Consider the following 13,374-nt stretch of genomic DNA (forward strand, 5'->3'; position numbering starts at 1 on the left):
TTTCTGATCCTCCTCCCCAGCTCACTGGGAGAAAGAGGAGTGAGAGAGCATCTGCATGGTACTTAGCTGTCACTGGGGTTAAAGCACAAAGATTTAGAGTTGTTCAGAGTCCCACCACAATCGAAGCCTGTTTGCAGGACCTGACCTCAGCACTGAGAATGCCTTTCTGTTCATGCCTTTTGAGCAAATCAGAGACTTCCCAGGATCTCCTTCATGAGAGCCACCCCAAGGCACAGCTGTGACATCTTCCCCGAGATCTCAGCTGTAATTCTTTCCTCCAGGTATTCCTTTCAAGATGAAGAAGACATGTTCATGGTGGTTGATCTCTTACTCGGAGGTGACCTGCGTTACCACTTGCAGCAGAACGTTCACTTTAATGAAGGAACTGTTAAACTGTACATTTGTGAGCTGGCGCTTTCCTTGGATTATTTGCAGAGATACCACATCATTCACAGGTGAGTGAACTTCATTTGAGAAATGGGCTGCTTGCTTTTGGCAGAGCAGAGGAATTTTATCATATATCTGTTTTTATAGTTCTGTTTATTCAAAACCTCTGAAAAATTCCCATTGCTATTCAAAGGTGGAACTTGTCTCTGAAAGGTTTTCTTTTTAAGTGTCCACACCTTTCTGTCCACACCCATTTAGTAGCCTTGTATCCTTCTCATACTGCCTTTTTCTACTTCTGATCTCATACTATGATGTACATTTTTTCACCAAGGTCTTTAAACATTAAATACAACCCATAATAGCATCCTGGCTGCTTTTAATTTATTTTTAATTCTACAGTGCCCCAATGTTACTGAACACAAAAACACTGTAATCCAGTACAAGAGCTTCCCACAACATCAGGGAACAGTTATAGAACCTAAGGCTGAGAATAATTTGTTTACTTGCAGCATCTGCATGAAGGTCAGGAGGAAGAGACATGGGGAAGTTGGAATAATAGCACAAATCAATTGTAACAATGATAGAGGCTGCATCTTTTTTGTACTTTTCATATTACAGCAATGTGTTAGGTTTTCTGCCATACAGAATTAAGGATAGTATTAATTTCAAAAAAAGGTGTCAGGAATCAGGGTCTGTTTTACTTAAATATTTTGACACTTAACTGAAGCAACAGGGATAACTTCTGTTTTTATATTAACATAGCAACTATGAAATTATAAAATTATGGGCTTGAACCTTTATTTTACTTCTTTTTAGGCTAAATTCAGGGTTATCTTTTCTGATTTAGAGTGGTATGAATGCAAAAATACAGTTTTGTGTATATAAAATCTGGCTGTGACTTTCAGAGACCAAACTAAACAAAGTTGTGCCATAGATCACCCAAAGTCCAGTACAAACAAATTCCTTCAAATACATTAATGGAGAGTTTCCATCCTATCCCCTTGCAGAGCTTCCTCATGATTTCACAATAAAGATACAATAAAAGGTATGGTCTGACTTTTAGAGGAATGGTCAGCATGAAATCTATCTGAGCAGAGATGCAGTGGTAGGTGGATATGTTGTGTTACTGAAACTGTATTAGGCAAAATTCCCCTAACTATTGCAACACTTGTTTTGCTTGCAATTAAAACTCAAAATATAATAAATCTTGCAAATATTGCAAGAAAATTCTTTAGTACACTGTTTCTATTTTAGAACATTTCCATGTATTTTGCATAAATTTTCTCAGTGAGTATTTTAAAAGTGGAGCTCAGAATTAGAGCCAACCTTTGTTTTTAATGCCTTAAGGAATGTTCTTGGTGAAAAACAAATTGATGAGATCTTTTATGCAAATAGGCTGGCAAAATATTCATGAGACAATCCAGTTTGTAATCAAAATTTGTATTTTGCTAGAAGTCTGTAGCATAAAAATGTATCAAAGAGAAGCCCAAGAAAGGTGACAGATGTCTGGAAAGAATGAAGGGCTGGATTGAAGTCATTGTGGTTATTCATAGTTTTTTGAGACAGTGTCTGCCTTGTCATGGTCCCACTATGAAACTGGGCTTGACACTTTTCTTTTGTATTACTTAATCACAACAAGTAAACATTTGACCTTTTTTTTTTTTTTTGAGTTGTAGTGGTTCAACACTTGCTGATTTGCACTGAGGTGGGGGAAGGCGTGACCATCCTGAGCTCCTTGGTGGCTCCATTCAGGGGCACGTTCAGGGTTTTGGATTTTACTTTCACTCTGCACTAAAATTTTTGCAGAAAGAGATGAGACAAAATAGCACTCAGCCTGCAACAAGGGTCGCTGACTGGTTATCTAGGATTGTTGTCTAGGACTCTGTTGTCTTATGGAAGAGATTTGTATTTTGAAGCTGTCAATCCTGAGATCTGAGTTTTTTTGTCCCACTTCACTGCCCAAACTACCCAACTGTGGCACAAGGAGTCTTTTGCCTCTCATCTTCTCACCAGTTAACCACAAAGTCACAAATGATCCACACACTAGTGAACATGTTATTTAGCCAGGTGAATCCCAGAACATTCTGCCTTCTATCTCAACACCACCTGGAGCAGCAGTCTGTGGGATGGGTCTTCAGCTGCCTTAAATCTCTGTAGCATGTCTGGCATTCAAGAGCACAGCGCTGACTTAAATTAGTTCAGGAGCAGAGCCAGCAGTGATGCACAGTAAGGACACATCTAGTCATTCCTTTACCCTTGCAAACACACCATCTTGTTTGGAGATGAAATCAGTGATCTCCTTGGTGTTTAGACTTTGTGGTAGCAAGCCTCAGCAATATCATTGTTACCAGGTGCTTCCAGTCAGCATTCACATGCTGACCTACAAAACTATATTAGATCTTTCATTCTGAACTGATTGTGTTGGCAGCAAAAAGGAAAGAAATATTAATAAGTCAGAGAGTAATTGAGAGAGCCTGCTACTAGATGTTGTCTTGGCTACAAAGAATAGTCAAACTATTTATCAGACTGGGTTGGCGGATTTTCAAACTGCAGTATCACAAAAAACTGAATATATGGGGTGTGAACCCGGAGTTTAGCTCCTCCTAATATACAGGTGTGTATGAAAAGTGTTCAGGTTTCCATTTGTTGCATCATGTTGCATCCAGCAACATGATGGAATGGGGTTTTCTAACCTGCGGCCCCAAGAGTTTGCTACAAAAGGAAACGGTGCTGAAGGGGACAGGAATTCCCAGGCATGGGTGAATGGATGCAGAAGTGTAGAGATCTGCACTCTGCCAGTTCCCCTTGGAGATGCCTTCCAATGCCTCTGTGTTTGTTGATGTGGTTAGTGGTTCATACTTTGAATGTGGCAATTATTTCAGCAATAGGACAATTGTTACTGCAGGGACAAATTTAGCCAGAAATAAAGTAAATCCATTACTGTTCCGGTATATTTACTAAACATTGCAACTTTTATTAATCACATCCATATGTATAAATCCATATTTGTCATACATAATTCTGCAATAGTGGATCTATTTATTATAGCACAACAATGAATGCTGCTCCATGTCTTGCAGTTCTATTGTAAATGTTTGCATTTGCCTGAATGCTCACTCAGAGTTATAAGAACTTTAAAAAGAAAAGATGTAAGTTTCAAGCTATTATTTGAAGACTAATCTGAGTAAATTTTTCACTTAACTTATACAACAGCTAACTATTGAGATTGTTGTAACAGGTAAGAGTTACACCAAAAACCCTTATTTTCTCACAGCCCTGCTGTAATTATATTTTATCCACATTTCTCACGCAAAAAATGATTATTTTAAAGCTGGATGAGTGGTATTTCTTTTAGACCTTTGGATCCCAAGACACACAGGAAGGCCTCTTACAGTATACATTATCTCAAACATTCTCAAATCTTGGATCAAATCCAGAATTTTGCCATTTCAAGATGGTATGACTAAACACATTCCTTCCAGAACGGGTTGTATAATGCCAGTGAATAATATACTGGACAAAAGTTTTCTCATCAAAGGCTGAATAAACTTATTTCAGCCATGAGTAACTCAACCTCCTCCTTTCACAAATGTTGCTGTTCATACATTTCAATAAAACCACCTGCCTCCTCACCAAAGTAGGCTGCCTGTTTCCATTCAGTGAGTTCTTCCGGCAGTAGCTCATGTTGTCTCTTCCAGGATGTTCTTGCAGCTACAGCCTTGGCTCAGAGCAGTGCTGGCCCTGCAATGCTGTGGCTGCTGCCCTGGTAACATACTCATGCTGAAAAAGTCACATTTTCTCTCTCTAAGGGCCAAGTGTTAACTGCATTGCCCTCACAACTTCTCATCGTCATCTGGCTCCATTGGTTTTCATCTGCTTAGAGAGGAGGCTGGATGTGGCAGATGTCTGGAATGGAAATTGCAGTAACCTTCCAGAGCAATTTTAGGATACTAGATTAGCTGTTTGATCAGTGTGCCCAGGACACTTTTATTTTAGTGGGGTTTATTTAATATAAAACTATTCATGTGTGTATGTGTACATATATAAGCATACATAAAAATTTATTTTTGAGCACAATATGACTGGAGTCAGCTTGTCTTGGCAGGTCTGTGCTGTGTGGCTACTGTGATCACTGGTCTGTTTTCCATTTCTCCAAGTTCTGCTTCCAAGGGAGAATAGCACCAGGAGTTATTCCAGCTCTGAGTAGCAGCGCAGGGTGGGCCAAAACTAATGGAAAATGGTAGCAAACTGAGCATTGCATTTTCCTCTGCCAGATGACCCACTGCAGACTAAGGTTGTCTTGCTGCTACCAGCTAGACAAGAGTTACTCTGTGTTCAGAACTGGACCTGTTTGTTCATTATCATTGAGTCTGCCAAGGTGTTCAACTGTCTGGTGAAATAAGATACTACATCTAAATGGTTAGACACTTCTTTAAAATGGGCCTTCCCTGTCTCACTTGTGACAACATACAACAAAAAAGCGAATTCTACTTTAAAGGGTAGGGCCCTTCATACCATTTTCCATTTAGTATGTAAGCAGTAAATTGTTTTGAAGATTATTTGGAAATGGAAAATTTGCCCCTAGTTTTTGACAGGTGTCACAGGCAGAATAATGCCAACTTGTGATTTAGCTGGACATACTAAATAAAACACAGTTCCTTACAGATTTCTGCTCATGTTGGTAGTTTTTTACTTTCTGACAAGTGTGTGTAGATGAAGAAAAACTGTAGTAGAGTCTGAAGTAGATGAACTAGGGAAAAAATAACCATAATATGACCACTATTCATAAGGAGTATCAAAGAGACCAAGAGGCTCATCCATTGAATTTTCTTAGTTCGTGTTCCCATGTCTTTTCTATGGCACTGTATTATGTTCTTTATACAAGTGCTAGCCCACATTATTCCGAGGAAAAATTACAGGAACTGAGCAATGAGCTACGTAAGAGAATTAAATCAGAAAACATATCAAAACCAGTCAAAAAAGAAGCACCATGCAAACCATAAAACCTTGAACACCTGCTGAATGCTTATGAGCCAGCCAAGATGAAAAAAGAAAGTGATTCACAAATTCTAGGCACAAAGGGTATCTAAATTTCAGTCATGCACTTAACAAAGAATTACATGCCACAAGATTCAAATACACAGAGAACAAGCCTTTCAGCTTCTGAACAGAGTTCTCTATGTACAAGAACAAATTAATTTTACTTCTGTTTAGCTACAGAAAAACCTATTTGATATACCAGATAAGATACTGCTAATAAATGGAGCTGGTTTGGAAATATACTGAAAATTCCTTATACAGAGTATATCAACTACTAAAAAGTAAAACTGGCTGTATTGGGAAAGAGACACAGGGAACACTCTGAGATGCCTGATGTCCCATCAGATGCTCCAGTTCCTGCCACTGGCACAGGTACAATCTTTTATTGTGGGCCTGATGTGCTCTCCCTTCCTCACTGAAGTGAAATACCAGAAGATGCCCATCACACCCTCACTCCTTCAAAACCCCAGGGCTGAAACACCCTCACTGAAGCCAGCAGGGAATTGCTCATTTTCTTTCAGTTTTCAAGTGAGTGGATGAAGTCACCTCTTGTCCCTTTCTTTCATCTTCCCTTTCTCATTATTGTATCATCAAGGCCAGCTTAAATCTATGTTTGTGCATTCACAGCACAATAGTTTGTTTTCTTATTGATTGCTTCTCTGTTTAAAATCAGACACCCAGGCAGGTGTAGATATGATATAGACATATATAAGTCCACAATGCCCTAGTGATGGCATTGTAATGTTAGAGATTTCTCATGGCTTTTTTGTTGGTTGCAGCTAAATGACAATGAAGTAGGGGAGGATTCAGGAAAACTTTTAAATCAGCGTAAAAAAAAGTTATGATTAAGATAACATTGTTTGAAATTCTTTCTAGAAGAATTAATAACTCTTTATTCTAGATTCATGTCATACACTCCTTTCTGTCTCAATCATATCTACACTTTGTTTTTAAACAGAGAAACAATCAATAAGGAAACAAACTATTGTGTTGTGTACGCCACAGACACAAACATTGGTTGGTTCCCCATATAAATCAGCTGCCATCACCTGTTTGTGTTTCTGCATTTCCCTTCCTGGTTTTCTTTAATAATCCCTTTACATAAACTTATTCTTTTAGAAAAAGCAGGCTTTAGGACTCATAATATGTATTAAAATATTACATATCCCTCATCTCCATAATTTAGCATCCTATTGATGGATAATAAAATTAAATGCTGTTTCCCTCCTTCTCCCACTTCGCAGTATTCAAATTTTGATCATGAATCATTTTTAGACATTCAGACACTGAAGCAGAAGATGCTGAGAACTAAAACAGAGCTTTATATTAAAGATTATCTCAGGTCTCCACCCACAAATCAGATCTGGTTAATGCCAGTTTTCTTCTCTAGCATATTGCTGTTTTTTTTGTGGCCAGTTATCAGAAATCTCTTTCTTTCACAGAAATCCATTAAAAATTTGTTGGTGTTGCTTTAAAACTTCAAGGGATTTTAGTAAGGATGTCTGCTCCCAACTGCTTTATACCAGCAAAGACCACCATATTAATAGCATGTTGATACTGTTGTGCTAAATATAATAATCAAGAGTATTAATAACTACATGCAAATAATTTTTACTAAGTAATTAAAATTAATAGGCACTCTTTCTGCAGTGGCATAACAGCATCCACTGCCTCATATGGCAGTGCCTGTCTTACCCTGGTGTTTTGGCCTTCCACCTCCTACCCCAACCCTCCATGCATCTGAAAGTGGAGAAAAGGCTGATCCAGAGAGAACAAATGAGCAATGATGTGAAGTCCTAACTAACAAAGGAGAGAACAAGACCTAACCATATGCGATACAACAGTAAACTCTTTTTCCCCAAAGCTTTAGTGTTTATGTTATAAGTATTCTGATATCTTTGTTTCTTGGAAATTTCACACCACCATGAGCAGGCATCTTCTCTCCACTGAAATGGCAGATCTGCAGGCAGTGTGCTTGAGTCTTTTTTGTTTGCAGTCAGTGAAGAAATTTAAAATCTTTGGTTAAAGTAGGTAGATGGAAAAGACAATATGGAAAAAGACTGTAAATTTCATGCTAATCAAAGTATGAAACAAGAGCAACATATGGACAATTGTTTCTTTCTCCTTTTTCTGCTTCAGTGGTGGCAACATTTTTCAGCTTGGATGAGCAACACATACATAAAGTATTCTATCATTCCCTTGGAGATTTCCTTACAATGTAACTTTTTCTAGTATATGAAGAAATAAAAAAGACTTAAGAAAGAAGTGCACTTTCACTTGCTTTCTTCATGCCTGCAGTAGTCTCCTGTATCTCAGGTATCGAGTGAACTGTTTGTGGTATGGCAAAAGATAGTTCATTAATGGATATTGCAATTTGAGCTTCCTTCGTGCCTTGGAAATGCATTCAGAAGCTTTCAGTACAGCTTAAATATTTCAGGTGAGATGTGGTCTCCTTTGAACAACTTTTGACTTCACAGATATACTGAGAGATGAGCAAGTGAGAGTTGCAATTGTGATCATCTGACAGTTTCTTCTTTCAAAATAAATTATCTTGTGAGCAGGGGCTGCAATTAAGACACAAATTGCCTTCAGGTTTTTTATGCTGAAGTTGCCTTTTCAATTTTTCCCCTTGCATTTCTTCTCTCCACCCCTCCTTGTATGCTCCTCAGGACAGTCCCTCAAGGTTATTTTCAAACATTCTTACATTCTCTGTAAAATCCTCTCCCAGCTCCCCTGGATGGTTTTAGAGAGGAGAAAGCACAGCAGCTCAAATCTTTGATGTTTGTATGACAGACAGTGCTACTGATGAGCCTCTGTTTCTCCCAGCATGTGCGTACACAGCTTACATTTATCCCAGGGGAATTTCCCGGTATAATGCAGTGTGGATCATCGTGCTTTCCTGCAGTAAAGGAGACAAGACAAACCCATAATTCAACATCTGTGGTGCTCTTGCACATGAGGAAATACTGTCAGCAGGGAAAGACATTAAAATACTATGCCAAACTGGGACCTTGCAAGGTGGGAGCAGCACTTAGTAGGCAGTGCATATTCAATAAACCAAAATTTATTAAATTGGGTTCAGATTAATTGGGTCATTCTTTATAGCGATGATCAAAATCATCTCCACAGTCTGACTAATAATAATGAGAAATAGCCTCTATCCAGTGGCTACCCATTTTAATTTAGACATTTATCTCTTCATTTGGTTATAGATGTGAAACTTTTGTAGTGTTCTGAATTCAGAGGAGTTCCTTTCTAGACCAAGAAAAACACAATACAAAATCAGAAAGTCTCTTTTTTGGCCTTTGAGAGTGACTATTCTGTGTCTAATCACATTATAGTCTCAAATTTTATTTTAGTGATATTCTTACTGTACATGTAACGGTCTTTTTAAGTTTGGGGTTTTAGTTATGGACACAGTTACATTAGAAGATAAATGTGAGGGGTTTACGATATAACTGTGGGCCCTCTTTCTATACTCAGATACTCTCTTTGCTATCAGGCTGAGTTTAGTTTGCAAATATTCTGGGCATCTACACTTTGGACAGACAGTAGCAGTAAAAAAGAAAGTGTAATTTGTAATTTGTAAGTGTATTTTGATGTAATTTGTAAGTGTAATTGATGGTAAATTACATGGATTTGAGGGTACCAAAACAAGGATATCATCTACTTGCATCAAGTGGGGCAGAAATGTCCAGAGGGGGACTAGGATGGCTGAGGAACAGACCAGGGAGTGCAGTGAGTGGTGTAGGAGTGGGCAAGAGAAAACTGCTATGGAAAGAGTCAGACACTGAAAGCCAAAGTTAGGAGTGAGCAGAGAGGGCGGACACAGGTGCAGGAGCAGAGGAAATAGGGGCTTGGTGGAGTATGTGAATTCCCAGTCAGAGGGATAAGATTTACTGAAGGCTGAGTGGTTTTGAGTATGTCTTTCTTTGCCATTGTAGGGGTCAAACAGCTTTATTTACCAGCTGTGAAAACCTCTGCTTAGAGGTCTGCAGATAGAAATTAATACACGGACATAAAGATTTGTGTGTTTCTAGAAAAGGTGATGATGTGGGGAAATGCACTATGTTTCTCCCCCAGGTTACTACAATAATTAAGATATGACCTTTATTAAAAATATCAGACAAACAGGAAAACTCAGTGAGTGTCAGAGGTCTATTTTGAATGAAATCAAATAAAAAATAATTGATGTATTGCCAATAATAAGTAACAATTACTAATACAGTCACTTAACAAGATTTGCTGAGTGGAAAACCTATTGCCAGCCTGCTGCATTTCTCAGCTTTTATGCTAATTAAATGTATTAGTTATCTAGAGTTCTGCCTTTAAAACCCACAGAGAGTCACAGCTTGCCTCTTAATTTGAGACGCTGCAGAATTTTCCCCTGGTGGTGATCCTTCAGCTGTCTTCTGCAAATCTCCTAAGTCACAGAAATGCTTTACAGATGCACCCCAATGCAAACACATGCACTTACATATGTAAAGAAAGTTAACAGTAATTAAAGTACCAGCTTATTTCCCTGAATCCCAGAGTACCTCTACTGCTGAAACTGAGAATTATGAGCATGTACTTAAGGAAGTACATTTCCAGCAAACAGTCTTTTATCCTATCATAATTGTTTAATATTTGCTTTTGGAAGGGACTGTGTCAAAAAGGAATAGCATATGCGATCTACAACTAAGAAATGGAATTATTAAGCTTTAGTTGTCTAGGTTTTTGAACTATACATCAGACCACTGTAACTCTTCAGTTAATGGGGTCAGTCGTTGCCTGTTGTTCTCTCCTATGGAACACTTGGTCACAAGTTTCCTTACATGAGACAGGATGTTAACTCCCCAAGCTGAAATGTAGCTCCAGTTGAACGCAAGCAACAAAAAGTTGTACCACTCTGTGGTATTTCCAGGTTCCCTGCATGCCACAAACAGCTGAGCTTGTGAAGTCCACCTGCCTTGGAGGGAATCAAGGAACCCCTGGGCTCCTTCCGCAGACCTCTCCCTCTAAGCCTCACACAGACAGAAGAATTACAGAGTTTCAGAAGGTTCATGCTGCAAATGAGAAAGATGGGTTTTTTGATGGCAGCAAATAAAAAAATCCTTAAGTGTGCAAGGTGTCTGAAATACAGCACAATTAATCATGTATGAAGGATTGCGTTGTTCATGGTGTGAGATGACGTCAAACAAGACAATGAAAGCCCCAAGCGTGACTCCTGCAAGAGGCTTAAACACCTGCCTGCACTTCTGTGATAACACCTTACAATAATTTGACTTGAGAACATCCCCAGTTGTCTTCATAATTTCACACAGCATGCAAGATTCTTCTTATGTTTTTAAAAACTTAGTCCACAGTTCACTGAGATTTAAATGAGGGAGTCTATACTTTTTTAGTTGTCTGTCCAAACAAGCCAACCTAGCCAGCAAATCTATAAAGCTAAAAGAATCTATAAAACTTTCAGTTCATCTAAAAATAGGCAGTCATGTGAATGGCTTCTGCACTCCAGTGACTGTGATGTTTATACATCTAATGGCAATAAATGGGTATATAGATGCTTAATTCACAATAGAATTTAATCCACATGTTTTAACCTGAGATCAGAATCCCATATCTATTTTCACCTGAATAGATAGCAAGAATAATCCTTATAATAATTTCAGTGCAAGTAGTTACTGTAACAGCAGTTTCTCTGCACAGTCTAAATTCACCTTCAACCCTACTCTATTCTTGCCTAGTAAACCAGTTTACCAGGGCACTACAGTCGGTGGGCTCAAACAGCATTGCCAATACCTGATTCCTCATCCAGATTCTTCAAGAGGAGTTAGAATACTTGGCTGTTTGATTTCAGACAACAAGCAATATGTTGTTCACATCTCCTAGAACAGTGAAACTTCTTAGAAGGGTGGTGCACTAAACTAGGAGTTGAGTTTGGGTCAAATGTTGCCTGTCATGTCTCATCTATTCTAAACAGAAATAAGCAGTAATATTTATTTATTGCTCTGTTTGTTTGCAAATATTCCTTCTTAAAAGCATACAAAAGTATCCTTATTATTATAAGTATATACAGTAGCCTATAACTAAGACATGTGAAGCTCAACATGGAAAAGGTGTCATGGGACGTGCTACTGATATTTCAGGTTGTAGCACATCAGTTTTTTAATAATTTATGAAATATAATTTTCTTTCCTAGAATAGAGTGCACCTCCCTTCCTGGTTTACCACATCAAACTTTTGCATACATTAAATTCATAAAATGACCCCAAAGGGGAAGCCTATGAGGAAGCCAAAATTCACTTGTCTGTGGAACACATTCAATATTCTCCTGGTGATATGTCCTGGTTGTGTATATTTTGGGATGCAAGGTGGTCAGTTTGAGGAATAAAGGTCCGAATACTTGTACCCATGTCACAGGTACAAGCCAGCAGGAGATGCTGTCAGTGGTGAGGGTGATTTGGGGCTTCAGATCAGAGTGAGCAACACAGCCTTGCGTGGCTGTTTCCTGATTGCTGGTCTGCAGCCCTTCTCCCTGCTGCACTGTGCGGCTGAAACTCAGATCAGCAGAAAACATCCTTATTGGGAAGTTTCACTGCTGCATTGGCCTGGGCACTTGCTGAAAGCCTGAAACCTTCAGAAGCTGCTGTTTCTTTCTTTGCCCTGCACATGAAGAACAGCGTGCTGAACCACACTTTAGTTGGTAGACTTGTTGAGTGTAATTGAGTGCACTATGGTATGGATGAAGGAAACAGCTTTTAAAGAATGTGATAATATTATTGTGGATACTGTTTTTCTAGCAGGTGGTGCATTAACTTTTGGGTATAGAAGTTGGTAGAGGGTTTAAGGTAAATATTAGGGATAATATACAGTAATTACACACTATGAACAGTGGCTGACAAGCACACCTGTGTGCTTGGAGTTTTGTTAATTTTCTTTTTGAATTTGCCTGATAAGCTGAGCAAACTCTTGGGGATGCGATACATCTGAATGGATCTATTCCATATTTCATGCAGAGAAAAACAAAGGAGCAGCTATATGAATTTCAGTCATTACAAAACACCACACTTATGATGCTGGCTTTTTACAACAGATGAAGCCAAATGTGCTTATCAGTAACAATGCTCTCCTGATTTGTCTTTAGGCAGAGGGCAAATGTCATCAGTTTCTTCTCTCATTCTCTCATCTCACACATGGATTTCTGCCTGTGAAAATTGGAAGAGGGCCTTTGCTTTCTACTGGAAGTAGACTGATAGTTTTGCAGTTGCTGGCAGAGTACACACCAAGTACATTCTCCCTTATTTCTAGTGAAAAGCCCTCTACACAGGGTCATGGAAAGAAGCATCACCATTGCAATGCATACACTTTCCTGCTGTACCAGATAATTCTTCCCAAATGCCACGCTCCAGTTAATGCCTAATGAATTGTTCCCTTCCCATGGCTATCAGAGGTGTCACCTGCTCTTGAAGCTGCTTCACGTGGAGAGGTTTGACCCTTGTACTTGTACACACACAGGGTCTCATAATACTTGACTCTACACCACAGAAAAGATTAGAGTCATCAGCTGTGAGATTATCAAATATTACTGTTCTGTGGTGATTTTGCATGACTCCTCCACATGATCTGAAAAAGCATTTGGCTGAAGAAGCTTTTTGTTTGAAATGCAGTGATGTTTGGCATCATCAGTGTTGACAGCTGTCCCGGGTTCCCCTCAGCTCTACATGGAATTCCAAGACCTGTACCTCTGTAACATTAACTCTGGAAAATAGTTCTAGCAAAGGAAGTGTCACATTTGTCATTACTTGAAGTCCTTCAGGCAAAATGAAAACTAACCATCAGATTGCCTGCAAGTTGCTTGTGCTTGCAAACGCTTAGTTGAAAAAGAGCCGTTGTGTCAGGAAGACAAATCCTGGATGATATAGCCTGGGCTTTGTTATATAAAAGCTCAGTTTATAAGGCTGC

General features: G+C 38.9%; 1 protein-coding gene across 1 annotated transcript in view; it reads left to right on the forward strand.

The window, feature by feature from the left end:
- STK32B (serine/threonine kinase 32B) overlaps window positions 1-13,374 on the forward strand; it is a 126,564-nt gene that overhangs the window by 52,044 nt on the left and 61,146 nt on the right. Inside the window, exon 3 of the mRNA XM_033513871.1 lies at window positions 282-455. Coding sequence (XP_033369762.1) covers window positions 282-455 — 174 coding nt within the window. The remainder of the gene's footprint in view (window positions 1-281; window positions 456-13,374) is intronic.

This window comes from Parus major, chromosome 4 (genome assembly GCF_001522545.3).
Source record: "Parus major isolate Abel chromosome 4, Parus_major1.1, whole genome shotgun sequence".
NCBI classification, from domain to species: Eukaryota; Metazoa; Chordata; class Aves; order Passeriformes; family Paridae; genus Parus; species Parus major.